The 18,805-nt window shown below is 46.0% G+C and overlaps 3 protein-coding genes across 3 annotated transcripts; all 3 read left to right on the forward strand.

Annotated features, from left to right (window-relative positions):
• The first annotated feature begins 84 nt into the window (after window positions 1–84).
• tktb (transketolase b) lies at window positions 85–6,727 on the forward strand. Its single transcript, XM_060048393.1, has 14 exons — window positions 85–315; window positions 1,799–1,916; window positions 2,003–2,116; window positions 2,206–2,303; window positions 2,581–2,772; window positions 3,111–3,238; window positions 3,349–3,545; window positions 3,750–3,914; window positions 4,436–4,592; window positions 4,777–4,907; window positions 5,015–5,098; window positions 5,182–5,278; window positions 5,534–5,653; window positions 5,935–6,727. Exons 1-14 carry the CDS (start codon window positions 209–211, stop codon window positions 6,105–6,107), a joined length of 1,881 nt encoding a protein of 626 aa, XP_059904376.1. The 5' UTR covers window positions 85–208; the 3' UTR covers window positions 6,108–6,727.
• An 849-nt stretch (window positions 6,728–7,576) lies between these two features.
• Window positions 7,577–9,950, forward strand: LOC132454882 (uncharacterized). The gene is made up of 3 exons (XM_060048432.1): window positions 7,577–8,960; window positions 9,240–9,412; window positions 9,651–9,950. The coding sequence occupies exons 1-3, from the start codon at window positions 8,771–8,773 to the stop codon at window positions 9,933–9,935; spliced, it is 648 nt and encodes a 215-aa protein (XP_059904415.1). The 5' UTR covers window positions 7,577–8,770; the 3' UTR covers window positions 9,936–9,950.
• Window positions 9,951–10,013: 63 nt separating this feature from the next.
• Window positions 10,014–17,472, forward strand: LOC132454873 (extracellular matrix protein 2-like). Its single transcript, XM_060048423.1, has 7 exons — window positions 10,014–10,218; window positions 10,858–10,973; window positions 11,983–12,118; window positions 12,287–12,444; window positions 12,534–12,673; window positions 15,119–15,445; window positions 16,377–17,472. The coding sequence occupies exons 1-7, from the start codon at window positions 10,083–10,085 to the stop codon at window positions 16,555–16,557; spliced, it is 1,194 nt and encodes a 397-aa protein (XP_059904406.1). The 5' UTR covers window positions 10,014–10,082; the 3' UTR covers window positions 16,558–17,472.
• Window positions 17,473–18,805: the final 1,333 nt, after the last annotated feature.

Genomic DNA, 18,805 nt, shown 5'->3' on the forward strand with positions numbered 1-18,805 from the left:
CTTGTGCCACATAAGATCGCGTGAGGTACGCTTCGATCCCACCAATGACTGACCGAGGTGGGAGTGGTTCCCGAGGAAGACATAAAAGTCCTCCTCCTCATCGCTACCTCTACCAGCGGCTGTCTAGTCTACGGCGTGGTGCAGGAACACGGTTGTTACAATAAATCGATTAAATAAATTGATAATCATCATCGACTATTGCAAAGCCATGGCTAGCTACCACAAACCCGATGAGAAAACTCTGCAGGGACTGAAAGACGTCGCCAACAAGCTGAGGATCCACTCCATTAATGCGACATGCGCTTCAAACTCCGGGTAAGTCCTTCCATACTAGGCTCAATGATGAGGGACGTTCATTAGCAGATACTAGAAGGCAGAGACCAGAACAGTGTGTTGCATTATACGTGCTGTAGCCTATGGGGTCGGTCGGCAAACACGCTGGGGCAGAGCTCGCTGTACTCGCGTGGGCCATTAAAGGCACGTGCTGCTCATAAACATATGCACGGGCTCTATCCAATGAATGGTTGATAAAAGTAACAGAACATGGGTCCTCATCTTCATCGTCTTACTTTGTAACTTTTCGGAGCATTCAAAAAATCAAAAATCATCAACTGGTGTCATTGAGCTGAGGCTTCTCTCGCCTATCGTTGTGTGGGTGTGTTCAGTATGGTGGTTGTACTTTGGGTGTAATGAAAAACACTTGAACGTAGTCATTTTTTTTTTTAAAAACGTGGCAAACTAAAAGGGAACGTGATATAAAATGGTCGTATTTCACTAATGTTCTTCTTCCTAACTCGAGTCACATGCTCACGAGAGGGTCATGCGGTACACTTGACGTTGATATTTAAAGTTATAGCGGCAGGGGATTTTTTTTATTTTTAACCCTAAACAATGTTAGTGGTAAAGATAAACCATGGATGATGCTCAAAATGAAACTGTACAACTCCACCTGGAAAACCAGTTTTTTTTATTGTACTTCCTTAGTCATTACAAAGGACAAGGAAATAGACTGTTCAAACCTATAGTTGATACCGGCTCACCAGGAAATGTGCTGTCTGCTCTTGTCTTTCCTAAAGGTGTTTCAAGTCTGAGGAACTGATTTCTGTCATTGCTTTGATCATTCACACGTGTGATGCGTTGCACATCGTCCAATAGTGTAGTACCAATATCATGTTAATAAGACATCCAAAACATTAAGTTTGACGTAATGTTGTTTGTCAGCAGGATGTTGTCTTCTCAGGAAGGACGTGGGGTAAAATATCACTCGCTTGCTAGTATTGTGGAATGGTTTTTGGAATGTAATTTGACACTCAATGTCTCAATGTTTGAATAAGATAACCTCGTGTGTCCCCACAGTGGGTGAAATATTGACCCCTTTCAGATTAACCCACATAGGGAAGTTAACCTGTTATGGACCAATGCATGTTTCTAAACCTGTCTGATTTCAATATTGAATAGCCACAGTCCCACAGCATGTTCTTGACATTTTTATGCATAATGGTTCAGTTAAGGGTTGCTCAAGACAATTTAATAATTTTACAATTTAACAAACCACTCTAATGTAGGCCTAGAGATTTTGTATAAATTGCTTACTATATTTGGTTAAACTGGTCTTGCCGACCTGGATTCACCTATTTAATCTAATTGTTATTGGCCAGTACCTGCAAGACTAGTTGCCAATGACGGAATATTAGCTGGATTTTTTTTTTCCAGTAAAGCATGGGTTGGTGTGTTTTAACAATGCAGCTCTTCTTGGGAGACTAAACTGCTAACTTGTGTTTTGCCCCTTTTTGTCCAGCCATCCGACCTCATGCTGCAGCGCAGCCGAGCTCATGTCGGTGATGTTCTTTCACTCCATGCGATACAAAGCCGCTGACCCCCGCAACCAGTGCAACGACCGTTTTGTCATGTCAAAGGTTGGCACGTTCACATGAAGTCCACAATCACTATTTGGTGGATGGCAATCATGTTCTTTTTCTAAACAAATTAAATCTATTCCTAGGGCCACGCTGCACCAATCCTGTATGCCGCCTGGGTAGAGGCCAACTATGTGAAGGAGGCAGACCTGCTGAACCTGCGCAAGATAGACTGTGACTTGGAGGGGCACCCTACACCCGTGAGACATTCAACCATGTCTTGTCCCCGTTTCCATGATTTCAATATATTTGTATTATTTTTATGAATTGCTGCTCCTTTGTCCACCAGAAACTGGCCTTTGTTGACGTGGCCACTGGCTCCCTGGGCCAGGGCCTGGGGGCGGCCTGCGGGATGGCCTACACTGGGAAATACTTTGACAAGTCTAGGTGAGGTTTTATTCAGAGCTGGACATTTCTTATGGTGCTGAATCTTGCTGAAGTATTTATCTACATGTGAATCCGAACCGTTTGACCTTTGCCTTGAAATTAAGTGAAATTACTTACTGGATACAGCAGTGATCTTGATGATGCATCATTTAAATGTTTCTGCTCATGACCTGCATTGGCTAAGATCAATGGGTAGTACTTTGGGTTGTGGTGTGAATTTCTTTACTATTAAAAGAAAAAGGTATAATTTGGTTCCTAATGTTGTTTTTCCCTGTAGCTACCGTGTGTACTGCATGATGGGTGACGGTGAGTGCTCCGAGGGCTCTGTGTGGGAGGCCATGTCCTTCGCCTCTATCTACAAGCTGGACAACCTGGTGGCTGTGCTGGACGTTAACCGTCTGGGCCAGAGTGAGCCTGCACCCCTTCAGCACGACATGGAGGTCTACCGCAAGCGCTGTGAAGCCTTTGGGTATGTTTCAACAGGTTGACGCAGTGGCGCCATCTCCTCTTCCTCCTTTTACCTTCCTTATGAATCTCTCGTCATTGTTTTACCTTCTGTGTTGATGCTTGAAAAATGGCTTGATTATTATTTTTCAATAAACTAAACAGAATTCTCAGAACGTAATTTAGAGGACAGATGGCTATGGCATTTCTAACAAATGACACTGAAATTATAACTTGTAAATCTTGCTAAGGGCAACCTGTTTTATAAAAAATATAGTCAAACTAAAATTGGTCACATTGTTCTGAATTAACCAAAATTGTTGGGTGTAACATGAGTAACCATGGTGATGTCTCTCGGTGTAGGTGGAACACGTACGTTGTGGACGGCCATGACGTGGAGGAGCTGTGCAAGGCTTTCTGGCAGGCCAAGCAGGTCAAGGGCAAGCCCACCTGCATCGTGGCAAAGACCTTCAAGGGCAAAGGACTCAAAAGTAGGCCGGACAAACAGGGAGTGGACCGTGCTCTAGCGGCACCTAAAGCATGTCCTCCTTATCTTCGTATGCAAAATCCGGCTCACGCGTTCCTCTTTCCCTGGGTGCAGACATCGAGGACTTGGAGAACTGGCACGGGAAACCCATCCCCAAGGACCGTGTGGACGAGCTCCTGAAGGAGCTGCAGAACCAGATCCAGGTGCCCAACAAGAAGATGGTCGTCGAGCTGCCCAAGGAGGACACAGCGGTGGCGGACCTCTCTCCCATCCGCCTGCCCAAACCCCCAGCATACAAACTGGGAGACAAGGTACCCCATTGGCTCCCCTCCATGCCGGGCGGAATTTAACTCTCTGCATGGCTGAAAATGTGCTTTTGTACAAAAGAGTGTTTAAAATATGATCAGTAAAACAACCATTTTTGTATCTCAAGAATTTCTCATTTGGTCGTCTGCAGACACTTGATTATTATTTTTTTCCCTCAATATTTCCTCTGGTCTACCTCCTGTTCTCAGTTTGCGACCCGGCGTGCGTACGGTGTTGCGCTGGCCAAGCTTGGAGAGGCCAGCAAGAGGGTGGTGGCCATGGACGGAGACACCAAGAACTCCACCTTCTCCGAGACCTTCAAGAAGGCCTTCCCCGAGCGCTACGTCGAGTGCTTCATCGCCGAGCAGAACTTGGTAAATCAAGCCCCCTGCAGGAATGATTCTACCGGCTCAGTTTGAAGCCCATTATGTTTCTTGTCTCCTTTCTTGTCTGTATCTGTCTTTGAAGATAATGGCATGCATTGCCTGTATATTGTAATCGCATGCATTGACATCGTGGTAAAAGACAAGTTGCTGAAAAACCTTATGCTAGTTCGGGTCCTTCTTGTAGTTCCTCTTTATAAACACCAACCATAATCTGCTCCAGGTTGTCTTAATCTGTTGCTTGTCCTCATAATCCCAATTAGTTTACTTATCCTTGTCTAAACGGCCCATTTGTGTTGCACCCCAAATCCAATGTTGCATACTAGTGTTTGTGACTTGGCATGCATACATTTTAGGAACATGTACAATATAGGAATTATACAAATCATTTAAATTCTTTAATGATCACCTCTTTTGAGCTGAATTTCACCTGCATTAGGGTGGCAGTTGTAATCATTGAGTGTTGGTTTACATAGTTAGTTTGATTTTGAAACTACTGCCGTTGCCTGCAGGTCAGTGTGGCCATCGGCTGCGCCACCAGAGACCGCACGGTGGCGTTTGCCAGCACGTTTTCAGCCTTCTTCTCCAGGGCGTACGACCAGATCCGCATGGGTGCCATCTCCCAGTCTAATGTCAACCTGGTGGGCTCCCACTGCGGCGTCTCCATAGGTAAGCTTCCGCCAACCAGCAATTCCAGAGCTCTTATTAGAAATGGGCCAAGCCGAGGGACGTCGTGCAACTGCACATGTAAATAATGGAAGGGTTTGGCTTATTTACTGTAAATGAAGACCCATGTCCCCGGGTGTCTGGTCAAAGCCCCCTGTCCACTGACCTTGGTTGGGCTTGTCCCCAGGTGAGGATGGGCCTTCTCAGATGGCCCTGGAGGACCTGGCTATGTTCCGTGCCATCCCCACGTGCACAGTCTTCTACCCCAGCGACGCGGTGTCCGCAGAGAGGGCGGTGGAGCTGGCGGCCAACACCAAGGTGGGTGTTCCCCTGGCAGCCGGCCTGGCAGCCGGCCTATCTCTAACTGGATGGGGGTGTAGCGTAGCGGCCCCGGTTCTCATGTGTCGTGCCTCTTTGTCTTGCAGGGAATCTGTTTCATTCGCACTAGCAGACCAGAATCAAAGGTCATCTACGCCCCAGATGAGAAGTTTGAAGTGGGCGTGGCTAAGGTAAGTGCTACACTTTGTACATGGTTATAACGAATAGACCGTGTATGTCGACTTGACGGGAACTTGACTTTGTTTTTCTGTAGGTGGTGCGCCAGTCTGACGACGATCAAGTGACGGTGATTGGAGCTGGTGTGACTCTGCACGAGGCGCTGGAAGCTGCCGACATCCTGGCTAAAGAGGGTAAGTGACTGGTGCCATCTAGTGGCAGTACAGAAACACTGCAGTTAACGCCGACTCGATCGCAAGCTTGTCTTAATGCAGGTCTTTGTTTTAACTAACCATGGCCTGAAACTATAGTCTTGTTTTTAAAGTAGTAATCGATGACAAGGTTTACAGAGAAAAACAATATAAAAGCCTTAATTTATTTCAACTTGGATCTCTGGGTTACTGAATGACCTTTCTGACCTGCCGGGTGTTCCTACTGTTCTCCTCCAGGGAAGAACATCCGAGTGGTCGACCCGTTCACCATCAAGCCCCTGGACGCTGCCACCATCCTGTCTGCCGCCAGGGCCACAGGCGGACGCATCATCACCGTGGAGGACCACTACAAAGAGGGTACGCTCAATTTATTTTTGTTCTTCAGATTGACTGCAGGGCTGTACCATCAAATCATTTCCACGACCACGATTGTAGTTTGTTAAGATAAAGACACTTCACCTCCCAGATATGCGCGAGTCTGACATTACACTTTAGTGGCATATTATTACAAAGTCTGATTTATGAGACACCTGGTACACTTGACTGTACCGCCATCGTATGAACAGTGCTCGGGTTCCTCCCAGCTACTGGTATTCAATTTTGGCCACCCTCACTCTTATCCCATCCTCCCTCCCCAGGTGGTCTCGGGGAGGCGGTGCTGTCGGCGGTGGGGGAGGAACCCGGCGTGGTGGTGACCCGCATGGCGGTGAGCGGTGTGCCCCGCAGCGGGAAGCCCCAGGAGCTGCTGGACCTCTTCAAGATCAGCGCCAAGCACATCGCCCAGGCCGTGCGCCAGACCTATGCCAACTAGAGGAAGCGGAGGAAGGAGCTCTCCACGCAGCACTTCTGCATTCCTCATCCACTGACTCCCAGCAGCTAAATCTCCCGCAGAACCTTTTGACCTCACCTAGTACTCTGGCGCCCACTTGTGGCATTGACTACCGTGTGCAGCCTGTAACTTCTAGTATCTGCTACCCAACCTTTGTGGATTTCAGTAATTCAAGACTGGAGGGAATAAAGGTTTTAATTTGCAGTGCCCTAGCTAAGCGCCATGTTAACTTTTCTTATTCTGTAACCCACTGCAACCCTAAAATGACCTATATTACAGCTGTTTTTGTTGGTTTCCTACAGCTTGCGGTGTCTACTTATTTTCCATGCACTTGTTTGTATATTCACATGTTTTTGTTCCGTCCAGGTTCTGCTCTACTTGACAATACACTCGGCATTCCGCTGTTCGCTTGCTGTTCATTCCATTTGGTGTAGTGCTGAACACTTGGTGGTCCTTGCAGAGTTGAACCGACTGTGTACTATGGGTTGTTTGTGTGGCTGTACGTACTTGACTGCTTTAACAGTTACTAATGGTGAAAATTGGATCTGTCACCTGGATTGCAATGCTGCGTACCGAAATAAAAAAAGACTTGAGAAAATCCCCACAGTTGTTTTTGAATGCAATACTAGATATTTAATCTGCGGAGTATAAAAAAAAAAACTGGTGCTGTACCAGCAGCAGAGCTTGTCAAGTGCTGCCTGAAAGCCATTCTGGTCCTTCTCTGGAACCTAGGTCCACCAAACCTAAAAGGATGCACTAGCCTGAGCCAGCCTTTCGCGATGTCATGGTGACTCACTGAAACTTGAACAGGGGTTGAGACCAGTAGTGATCGGTTTGCCTCCAACTTGGTTACCAGTGAGGAAGCATGATGCAGAAGGGAATCTCATGACTACAGAACACAAACTCTTGTCCACTCTCTTTCCTTTGGTTCTCACCTTGTCAATTTGTTTGGGCTTAATAGTTTCTACCAGTACCTCACCTCCCCCCCCCCCCCCCCCCCAGTCTGTAGACCTTAGCAATTCACACTTCACATATTGCCTTATTTAGCCTCATTGACTTGAACTGCAGGAGGTCCCACTGACCCTGACCTGAGCCTTAGGTCGCACCTCCTGCAGTAGGTGCTACCCATCCTGAGCCTCAGGCCGCACCTCCTGCAGTAGGTGCTACCGATCCTGAGCCTCAGGTCGCACTTCCTGTCAGAGATCCTGACCTGAGCCACCGGAAGAAGGCGCCCAAACCAGGAGGAGCTAGCAGCTGCAGAACAGCAACGTTTTGTTTGTGTGTGATTATGGGTCATTAAACAAGAGAAGAAGAGGTCCAGCCCAGAAAGGGAGCAAATTCGACATTGTAGTGTATGATTTAGTGAGTGTTGGGTAGTGTTAGTGTATAGTAGTATTTATTTTTATAACACAAGTAGTTCCTTTTCCTGAAACTTTTACTTGACACTTTTACACTTAACCCTAATAGTTGAACGAGTAGGATTCATACTTCAATCTTGGTAACGATCAATTTAAAGGACTTTTGGTTCTGCTTTGGAAGTGTTTATGGTTTATCCCCTGGGTTGTTGCAGTTTACCTTGGGAATACAGGTCAAGACATGGGTGTTTCAGAGTTGAGCGGAAAACGGTCAACACGGCGTCGTTTACAGCACGGCTCTTTATTAAGTGTTCACTTTGACCATCAACGTTTACTTGCAGTACTAAGAGCTGTGTTCGCATCAAAACCCAACCCCAGAATAACTCCGAGTAAAAAAGCCCAATGTCAACATGGAAATTGTAGCAACTGTAGCAGCTGTTTGTGATCCTCCCAACACGGCCGTGTGTGTACAAGGTCAACGAGGCACATGAGTGGGCAGTGAATTGAGTTTCTACCCACAGTGAGAACAGCAGTTATGCCCTTCTGTCAGTCGGGGGGCTGACTCAGCGTGTGTCTCCGAGTCCCAGGGTGTGGACACTGCACTGTCTCTACTCCATCGCACTGTGGCTACTGTATGTAAACCACGGCTCCTCCTAGTGTGTACTCATACACACAAGGAATCTTCAATTTTTTTTTCCTTTTTTCATACAAAGATGCCAACAAGGGCCCTAGTCAAACAAGGAAGGCTCCAGCTTGAACTGCGGCTGTCTAGGCGAGCGTGTCTAGTCTACATAGCTGGCTGCCTTGCTCGCCGCTGGGTCGGGGTCATGCTCCCCAAGTCCAACCTGCGGTCAAGGAAGGTAAACACAAAAAAGTCCACCTCGGTTGGTATGTCCGAGTGCTGTGCCTGTCCACAGTCTGACAAGCGTGTGTCATGAGCACTATTGTGTTGGAGACAGCTCTTGCCTTGACCGCACTTGTGTCAACGTGAATACATCTCTACCCCCCCCCCCCCCACCTCCTCCACCCTCATTCTAGGTTCTTCCATACGGCGTAAAGGGCGGGAGGAAGAGGTGTGGTCTTGGGGAAGCTTGTGTTTACATTGTGTTGTCATTTTTTTTTTCCTTTTCTAACCTTGCTACCTCCTACTTACCCTTTCCAAGATTTCTGTGTTCTCTCTATTTTCAGATGTCTTTCAGCCGGGCAGGTGCTGTCTAAAGAAGAGAACTCATAAATTCATTCTTTGACTTTGACTCTTTCAAACCAAGTCCTTGTATTCACAAGGCTCCGATGTTGGTGCCAGGGTGTAAGACATGGATCTGCTGCCTTACTCTCGCTGTTCTGGTAGTGTCTGTACGTCATACGGATGGATCGGCCGGCCCATCCGGGCCAAACGTGTTAGAAATTGAAATGGCCCCCCTACCTCTAGTAATGCCTGGAGTATGGGACGGTCAGCAGTCAACCATTCCGCCTTCTAACGGTACGTTGATTTGATCAAGTTCAGGTCCTTCATTTGTGTTTCACCTCTCCACTGGGCCCCTCTGGGATTCCTATGACCTATCCATTAAATGTGTACTTTGGCTATGTGTTGATTTAATTTGATAGCAGATAATATGACAAATACATTAATGAATGACATTAATTATTGTAACTAATATCCATATGGATTTGAATGATAGATGTTTAAAAACCTGGTGTATTTCTCTGGGCAAACAAGGGTATGCCATTGAAATGTGTAATGTTTCTCTCTGATTGGCAGCTGTGAATGTAGAAAAAAGTGGACATGACCATACCCAAACTGGGGCAGAGGAGAAGGAGGAAGGAGCACCACTTGGGATGGACCTCCAAAAGCTGGAGGAGCGCAGGAAGAAGAGAGGAGCCTGGGGCATGAGGAGACACGCTGCTACTGTTGAGGCCACTGCATACAGACTGGTAAGGAAATCACACTTGTATTATTATTGTCAGTGAGATATAAATCAGCCTGAGGATATTTGTAAACGCAAACTTCGTGTTAAAGTGTTTGGTCGTTTAATTTTCTGTTTGAATGTCTCAAACATCTCACTGCTTTTTAACCATAGCAATGAAGTCTGAAGTCAGACTTCATTGCTTCATACTCATAATAACTAATAAGCGTTGACTCTTTCTTGGTGGCTCTTTCTTGTGGTTCTAGGCGGGACTGGGGCGACCCCTAGCGGGCTGGAAGAGGCACAACAGTAAGAATCAGCTAACTGGGGCCCTGATGTCTGTACTAAAGGAGCTTCATACAGAAAAAAACCGGCTGCTGGACGCAGAAAAAAACACAAAGGGCAAGAATGAGGAGGAAGAGGAAGAGGATGATGATGACGATGAGGATGATGACGACGAGGAGGAGGAGGAGGAGGAAGAGGAAGAGGAAGAAGAGGTTTGGGTTCTTGCAATGATCTTAAAAACAAAGGGCAGAGCGGCATATTCATGATACCGTTTTTTAAGTATTCTTATTATTAATGAGGATATTTTTGGTTGATCTATTCTCTGACAGGGAGAAGGACAGGAGGAGGAGGAGGAGGAGGAGGAGGAGGAGGAGGAGGAGGAGGAGGAGGAAGGGACTGAGGTCCCCTCCAATATGACTCTGGCAGGCTTCAATAGCTCTCTCCCTGAAGCGTGTCAGCCAACCAATGGAATCATCAGCTGCAGGGGGATGGGCCTGGCGTACCTGCCAAACATCTCTGACCTGGAGGTCACACAGCTAGACCTGTCAGGTGTGTGTGTGTGTGTGTGTGTGTGTGTGTGTGTGTGTGTGTGTGTGTGTGTGTGTGTGTGTGTGTGTGTGTGTGTGTGTGTGTTTTTTTCTCTAGGTGTGTGTATGTGTGTGTGTGTGAGTATGTGTCTATGTGTACAGATATGTGTTTCCATGAATGTACATGCACAGCAGATGACAGCAAATACAATATGTTATGCATATTTTAACTGCACATTGTGCGGTTTACTATGCCTATGCCCAAACAAGTGGGGGCAGGATATATATATATATATATATATATATATATATATATATATATATATATATATATATATATATATATATATATATATATATATATATATATATATATATATATATATACTTTAGTAGCTTTGGTGTTTGACTTCCAGCTGAATTGTCCTCGGTTTAAACCCCAATTCCCTTTTAAACCAGTAGACGTCGTTAGCTAAAATGTGTGCAGATTAAATATATATTAATGACATGTATATCTAAAACAGAAAATCCTGGTCGCAAGTCGCTTTAAATAAATTCATCGCCCAGTGTAATTGACGCATGATGATGCTGAAAATTAAGATGATGATGATGATGATGATGCCGACCCCATCGGGACGGGCTCCCCCTGTTGTCCATCCAGAGAACAACATCAGCCACGTGGCTCCAGCAGCCCTCTCCGGTCTCCCAAGGCTGGAGACGTTGGACCTGGGCAGCAACACACTTGGGGATGAGTCACTCGGCCCGGATGCTCTGACCGTAAGACCCAGCCCTGCCACCCTGCTCTGCTTATTTCACTGAACCTCCTGTCAAACCGCTAACTAGTGACTTCACTGCGCCAGTCCCAACACATCTGTCGGGCTTATATTCATGTTCAGACAGCGTGGCCTTTGTTTTGCTCTCTTTTCCGTTTTTTGACGTTATTTTGTGCGTCTGTAATTCTGCGTCAACCGCCTGGGTTCATGCATACAACTCGGCTCGGCTGGCTGGGGGCTGGGGCCAGTGCTTCTGAAACGGTTTTCGATTTTTCTTTACACAACTTTATGGAGAAACCAACCAGCACAGGATTTGATGGCGTTAAACGTGATAAAAAAGTATGCATATAAAGATATGCCCATTCATTAGATTGTATTCATTATAGGGCAATAAAAAAAAAGTGCTGTATTTTATGTGTGATTTCCATAGCAGCTCTGTGAGACCGGTTTAGGAAATCCTTGCTAAGAATGTCCCCATGCTGGCAGACTGAGGATGACCACAGGGGCCCTCCGACCACAAGGGCCAAATCGAGACTCCCACCGCAGATCCTCACCCACACTCTCAAATCAGCCGCTGTCCCAGGCTAGCCAATGGCTGCGTTGGCCCTGGGGGGACACAGCTGTAGCCAATGGGCCAGAGATGAAAAAGGCGAATTATTTTAAGAAAAAATGAATATATGTATATTTTGTCTTTTAATGGTGTGCTCATTTCCGAGTAATGACAGAGGGCTGGTGAACTGGATTGAGGCATACTGGTTGAGATCTGGCCAAACGGCTTTTAATGGCACACATGCACCACACCAGCAGCCAATAAAGGCACACATATAATAAAACAATTACCCCGAAATACTGGATTGATGGTCAAAGAAAGACATCAGTTTAGTCCGGAGAAATCACATGACCCGGTCGTGGCGATTCTTGCGTTAGCCAGTGCGAATGGACTGGAAAATATCCCCTTTGCATCTGTGTCTTACTTTCCATTGAATTGTCGTCCATGCTGTGTTGCGTCTCAGAACCTGACCTCTCTGAGGAGGCTGATCCTGGACGGGAACCAGATCACCAGGGTACCGGCCGTCCTGCCGCCCTCACTGGTGGAGCTGAAGATGAACCGCAACGCGCTGAACGCTCTCGAGCCTCACTCCTTTACTGGTACTGCGTGTGGGTGTGCTTCTGCGTGTGCGTGCTTGGCGTGCGCTTATTGTTTGTATATTGTGTCATTGTCATGAGTGGAAGAACGATAGAAGAAACTGAAACTGATTGAAGAAACTAATCAGAGATATAGGCCTATTCATTTTCTATTCTGACCCCACCGTCTAGGTTTGGGAAATCTAGTTTCTCTTGAGTTGCGGGACAATTCCCTGGACGACAGTACTGTGTCTCCCTCGGCTTTCGAAGCGCTAGAGAGCGTTCAGGAGTTGTATCTGGACGGAAACCGTCTGCACTCCATTCCTTGGGGCCTGCCCAACACAGTACAGGTCAGTCCGATGTTCATCCAGACAGTCTCCTCTGTGTCCTTTTGTTCCGTCGCTGACCTGCTGTGAATCATCTGTGTGTGTTTCTGAAGGTTCTGGGCCTCAGCAACAATCTCCTTGAGGGAGTATCAACGGAGGCCCTGAGTGGGTGTATGCATTTAAAAAAGCTGGATCTGAGTCGTAACCAGCTGCGCGATGAAGCTATCGCTAGCAAAGCCTGGATCAAACTCACGTAAGTCTCCATTCAATACTATGGACGAAACGTTGATCCACCATTTTATCTATTATCTATCCATCCATCGACCTATCAATCCATCCATCTGTCCATCCATCCATCCATCCATCCGTCCACCAACCTAACCATAATTTCCCCCTGGGGGTCCTGCTATCCCTCCACTCAACAGCAGAGGGGGTACTTTGTGTGTCGAACACATCTTATTTCTCTCTGAGAATTTACAGGGGAATTTGTCTCCTTGGGAGCCACAGCAAAAGTTTCAAGGGGTGTGGGCATGGGAGGGAGTGCTGGTTTGATCATCTTATAACTTGTATAACTATATTGTATTGTACAATTTTTTGACCCTTTCATCCAAAATATCCTATGATACCTTTAGTTCATATGTTCATTCGTTATAATGGGTGGGGATGGACTCCATACCCTGGCAGTGTTAAGTGTTCTACTGTTCCACACTTTGACAGGGGACCCCTGACCTCCTGTCACTCAAACCTATGCAACGAGCTAGCCTTACCACCTGGTGAGCTTATTAGGCACCCTGTCATTTAAAGAGAAGTTTAAAAGAGCTTGAGAAGACCGCAGATTTTGATAAAGTAGCGAACACCTAAAGCTTGACTTCAATCCAACACACTAAATTCACACTTTTGATGAGCAGACAGGACAGGAAAGGCTAAATAGACACCAACAAGACCCAAAGGGGCCGAGTGCCACTCACATGGTCACAATGGGCTTCGCAGGACATCAAACCTGTAATTAGATTAACTCAATAGTGCCACTTGGGTTGGATTCCCTGTTGAGGTTATTTTTCTCAAATGCAATATTACTGAGTTTCTATAGCTGTCTGTCCTTGTCTATGTCTGTATCTTCATGTCTTTGTTGGTATGTCTACTTTGAATGTATGAGGACAGATGTACATGTCATGTTTGTAGGGTATTCATGGATATACTTTACGTGTGTTATATAACCAAAGTAGCATCAGCTGTCTGCCCTTACGGGCAGAACTTATTGCTTGGTTGCTTGTATCTGTATGCACCTAGGTCCATGGTATGCACACAGCACGTGACTCGTTTGCACACACGCACACATACGCACGTACACACACGCACACACACACACACACACACACACACACACACACACACACACACACACACACACACACACACACACACACACACACACACACACACACACACACACACACACACACACACACACACAATTTAGTACTAAAATGTGTCTTTAGTACAAAATAACCAATACACATAGGTCAGAATGGATGTAAATATGTATATCCATGTATTCCTGTGGATCAATGTGTTAATGTGGGTTTTGGTTACATCTTACATTGTTCGCCCTCACCCAGTTCAGTTCAAACATCGGAGCATTCATGTGCTCATACAAATTGTGTGGCACGTTGGGAGAATAAATCCTGTAGTTTTGCACCATCAACCAAATTACTCTTGTTGTTTAATGAGTCACGAGTGCAACATACGTGTTTTTATGGCCAAAGCGTGGCTATAAAATAAAGTCCTATGAGTGGTGAATAATTATTATATATCAGACTCCAGACTTCCTCTGTGCTAAAGGCTATATACAGCTCATTAAGTGACTGTATGAGGTGCGACCGAGGGGATTAAACATCAGACAATCACATTCTACACCTTCTATACAAACTTGTTAACTCTTAACTTTAATGCTTAACGTTCACTTCATAACCTCTCCATACTCCCAGCGCTGGGCCCTCCATCTTATTGCACTGTGAAGTTCATTGGCGTCACTTGTCCCTGCGTAGTAATTGGATCGGCGTGTGTGTGTGTGTGTGTGTGTGTGTGTGTGTGTGTGTGTGTGTGTGTGTGTGTGTGCATATTTGTACACGTGCAGAGTACCACCGGGGTTTGGATAAGAGTGTCCTGCCCTGCTGTGTTCTCTAACCAACAGCAGCTGCCTGGCACCTCGTGGCCATCCCCAGAGCTCTAGCCCACGCTCCAACAATTTAAACTAACTTCACGGCGGTTCCTGCACTCTCTAACTCAAAATCCTGATGTTTTCTTGGCTCCTGAGTAATACCAAATCACCCTCATCACTTCCAATTCGCTTTGATTTCAGCATTGCATTTCCTTCCCTTCTTGCTTGCGATCTCCCAAGGCCCCCGCTCTCGCTGTGCCTTGTTGGCACCTCAGTCCCCCCTCGTCCACCCCCCACCAGCCACCCCAGGCTGCACTGCACTAAACCAGATCACATTTTGTACAAGTGGTTTCACGTAATAAAATATGAACTATATCGACGAGGCACCACATGTTGATAATAACACACCAAGATCCTAATGAGTTCCGAGCACATTACGCAACTGAGCCGGCTTTCTGTTCTCTGCACTGGGAGACCTATTGTCGCGCTTTATCTGGGTGTCATCATGTGATCTTTCAATGTTTTCCTGTTTTCCAGTGCCCTGGAATCATTGGATTTGTCCTTTAACCACCTGGGTTCGATACCCGAGAACCTGCCCCGCTCCCTTCTGCATCTAACCATCCAGCACAACACCCTACGCCACATCCCTGGCTTCTCCTTCCGCCACCTACGACCGGGTCTCCGCACACTGCGTCTGTCCCACAACGCGCTGGGCGATAAGGGCGTCGCGCACGTCTCTTTTGTGGGAGCGTACCGCTCGCTGACTGAGCTCCACCTAGACGACAACGGGCTCACGGTGGTGCCGCTCAGCATTCGGCAGTTTAAAAACCTCCAGGCCCTGCGGCTGGATGGCAACCACATCAGGTAGGAACAGGGCTAAACTAGCCCCCTTCTGAGCCATGCAAGGCTACCATTATTGGATTATGTAGACTTGGGCCTAATCCAGTAGACTTGGAAAAGACGAACTGCAGAACCACAGCCAACTCAGTAAATGAAGTCCTGTCTTTGGTGCCTAGGGCCTAGGACACAAACAAATACAATGATTCCCCACAAAGCCTTTTTTTCTATAAAAAACTAATACACTTTAACTTAATATTCCGGCCTATTTATGCGATAAAATCAGATTGTGTGGAGTCAGAACCGCACAGAGCCCCAAATATATATGCAATATAAAAGGACCACTGTTTCCTCATGCCTGGGAAACAAGGGCCCAATTAGGGCTCTGCACACATAATCTCAGACTAATTACTCAATCACCGAGCTGGACTTGGCCTTATGCCCAGAATATCTAAAACACTCACATCCAGGTGCACTATTTCATGTATTCTACCAAAATTGTTACTACAAAATATCACCTAAGATAGAAAATAGGGATGCACTCATTTTGGGGGGAATTTCAGAGATAAAACTAATAATAACCATGCATATGGTATTACATCTTGGGGGAGTATAACAGCTCTTTCTGAGCATAAAACACAAGTCATATGACTGCAAATGAAACTAGTTAGCCAGTTTCACTCACACTCCATTTTTCTTGCGCTAATTGTGTTGTGTATCTATCATGTAGTTGAGCTATTGTGTCGCGTATATGTCATGTTGTTGAGCTAGTTGTGTCGTGTATATATAATGTTGTTCAGATAGTTGTGTTGAAGATGTCATGTGGTTCTGCTAGTTGTTTTGCGTGTGTATATATATATATATATATATCATGCTGGTTGCATTGTGCGTATGTCGCGTGTGGCTGAGTGGTGTCGTCAGGTATAAAGTGGTGCACATGTGGTTGTGTAACCCCCAGGACGGTGAAGCGGTGGGCTCTGTGTCCTCCACGTAACGCGGGCTCCAGCCTGACCTCGCTCCACCTGGAGAACAACCTGCTAAGGGGGGACCGCCTCCCCCCCAGGGCCTTCTCCTGTCTCCCGGACCCCCAGGGGCTGGTCCTGCAGCCACAGAGGGCCCCCACGCCGGACCTATTATAGGCTCAGTATAGCACGACCTTAAGGCTGCTGAGACATGCTTCTGTATCTGTGAGTCTGCCTACGCATGGCCAGGATTCTTGAGAGCTGGGAAAAGCCAGGCGTGTTTTGGAGAGCCCTAATGATGTTAGCGATAGGGACAGGCGGTCGGCCGATGTTAGCTCGACCACTGATACATATCACCTTCCAGACACGTAACGCACCCAGTCGTACTAGACACGTTTATTCCCAAAATGCCCAGGGTCAACTGGAAAGAAAATGCAACCCCCTCCACAGAATGGCGATCTTTGTGACGTAGTCTATGGCCGGATGCTGACTATGATTTGGTTAGCATCCGGTCCTCCTTCTACCGAAAGACGGTTTCTGTGAGCTGTGTTTGTCAGCTATCCAAGTGGTCAACAATCAAAACAACCCCAAAATCTCCCTGTCCTGATAAACAGCCACAGAATCTCTACTTCATCATCCAATGCTCTACTCTGAGCTCTGCGTTCATCTTGTCTGCTTAGCTTGTTCCATTACTCAAGAATCAGTGGTGTGTGTGTGTGTGTGTGTGTGTGTGTGTGTGTGTGTGTGTGTGTGTGTGTGTATGTGTGTGTGTTTTGTGTGCAGAGTGCAGACATGTGCATAGGTGTCAGTCAAGACACATGTAATGTTAACATACTGTGCAAAGAATGTGTGCAAAAGCGTGTTTTAGCATTATTTTGGCAATGCAGGTTTATTTATATATCGCCACCATTCAAAGTGCTTTTTTAGGTAGGAAATCACATTTTATGTTTTTTTTTGTTAATAAATATATACTGCTGCTTTCACATCTGTATCCTACCAAGAATCAAAGAATGCACATCCGTGTCTTTTTGAATTTCATTGTCCTGTATTTGTATCCTGTGATTTGAAAAGAAAGAAAATTCTTGTCCAATATTACTGTCCCTTTTTTTGTTCTGATTATCAAATCAGACGTTTCCACAATATGATTGCTTACATTTAAAATATTGCATTTTTGTAAAGTAGATAGTCCAAGGATTTCAGCTCTCAAGCTGTGTTACTCTCCTATAACATGAAGCCAAGTGAGTCCAGGATGGCTGTTTGGTCCAGGGCATGTGGAGGTGGTTTTTGGGGTATGTGGAGGTGGTTTTCTGGGGGTGTGGAGGTGGTTTCTGGGCATGTGGAGGTGGTACTCCTGGGACATTTTTGTGGATAAGTGTCTGGATGTCTGGGTTGATAAATGAGTAACAGGATGTGCAAATAGCTGACAACACAGGATGTTAAGGCAAGGAAATAAAACTTAATTTAATTAGGTCATCTACTTAATGAGTAAGACCAATAGAATGGGAGACTATTTAATTCATCTAAATCAGCAAGGACTTATAGAATGAGAAACTTTTCAAGTCATCTCGTAAATCAGTAAGGACTCATATAATGAGAGACTATTTATGTTATCTAGTAAAGCAGTCAGGACTAATAGAAGATATTCAATTAATCTAAATCAGTAAGGACTAAGAATGAGAAACTATTCAAGTCTTCTAAATCAGTAAGGATTAATATAATGAGAAATATTCAAGTAATCTACTTAATCAGTAAGTAAGTAAGACAGGACTATCACTCATAGATGGGTTACATGTGCATGTGTGTTTGCATATGTGTGTTTTTGTGTGTGTTCTGCTGTGTGGGCTTGCATATATGAGTGCTTGTGTCTAAGTCTGTGTATATGTGTGTAATTTTTGTGCGTGTGTGCGTGAATGTCTGTGTTTCTGCATCCATGTGTTTATTTGCGAGGCTGTATGTGGTGTGTGTCTCAGTGTGCATGTGTCTGGGATGATGATTACAGTGTGTGTGGTGCACAGCAGTTAGGTTGGGTAAATGTGATGATTTGGCTGAGTGACATGGAAACAGCAGGCAGGAGGTTGACGGGAAGCAGAGAATAGAGCCAGGAGGGCCATGGTTAGACGTTCCCATGAACCATTTAACCCAGTGATTGCTCTCGCAGCGACAGTACACGAGATACAAACACCCAGGTAAGGGTAGCATCCTCTATATAATGTCAACTGCAAGTCCGGTCAGTTAAAAGCACAAAGAGGACCAGAGAGTTAGCCTTGGGTTGAGCTGAGATAAAGTGGATAGAGAGAGAGGGGAGGGAGAGAGAGAGAAGAAGAGAGAGAGAGGGAGGTAGAGAGAAGGGCGGGAGAGAGAAGAAGAGAGGGAGAAGGGACAGAGAGGGCAGGGAGAGAGAGGGGAGGGAGCTAAAGAGATGGAA

The sequence above is a fragment of the Gadus macrocephalus genome, chromosome 1 (genome assembly GCF_031168955.1).
Source record: "Gadus macrocephalus chromosome 1, ASM3116895v1".
Lineage (NCBI taxonomy): Eukaryota > Metazoa > Chordata > Actinopteri > Gadiformes > Gadidae > Gadus > Gadus macrocephalus.

Bases quoted from the DNA above. Each gene is read 5' to 3' on its own strand.
- tktb (XM_060048393.1), top strand. From the start codon at position 209: ATGGCTAGCTACCACAAACCCGATGAGAAAACTCTGCAGGGACTGAAA. The intron at 1,917-2,002 runs GTTGGCACGTTC...ATCTATTCCTAG, and splicing joins ACCGTTTTGTCATGTCAAAG to GGCCACGCTGCACCAATCCT. The intron at 5,654-5,934 runs GTACGCTCAATT...CTCCCTCCCCAG, and splicing joins GGAGGACCACTACAAAGAGG to GTGGTCTCGGGGAGGCGGTG.
- LOC132454882 (XM_060048432.1), top strand. From the start codon at position 8,771: ATGTTGGTGCCAGGGTGTAAGACATGGATCTGCTGCCTTACTCTCGCT. The intron at 8,961-9,239 runs GTACGTTGATTT...TCTGATTGGCAG, and splicing joins AACCATTCCGCCTTCTAACG to CTGTGAATGTAGAAAAAAGT. The intron at 9,413-9,650 runs GTAAGGAAATCA...TTGTGGTTCTAG, and splicing joins AGGCCACTGCATACAGACTG to GCGGGACTGGGGCGACCCCT.
- LOC132454873 (XM_060048423.1), top strand. From the start codon at position 10,083: ATGACTCTGGCAGGCTTCAATAGCTCTCTCCCTGAAGCGTGTCAGCCA. The intron at 10,219-10,857 runs GTGTGTGTGTGT...TTGTCCATCCAG, and splicing joins CACACAGCTAGACCTGTCAG to AGAACAACATCAGCCACGTG. The intron at 10,974-11,982 runs GTAAGACCCAGC...GTTGCGTCTCAG, and splicing joins TCGGCCCGGATGCTCTGACC to AACCTGACCTCTCTGAGGAG.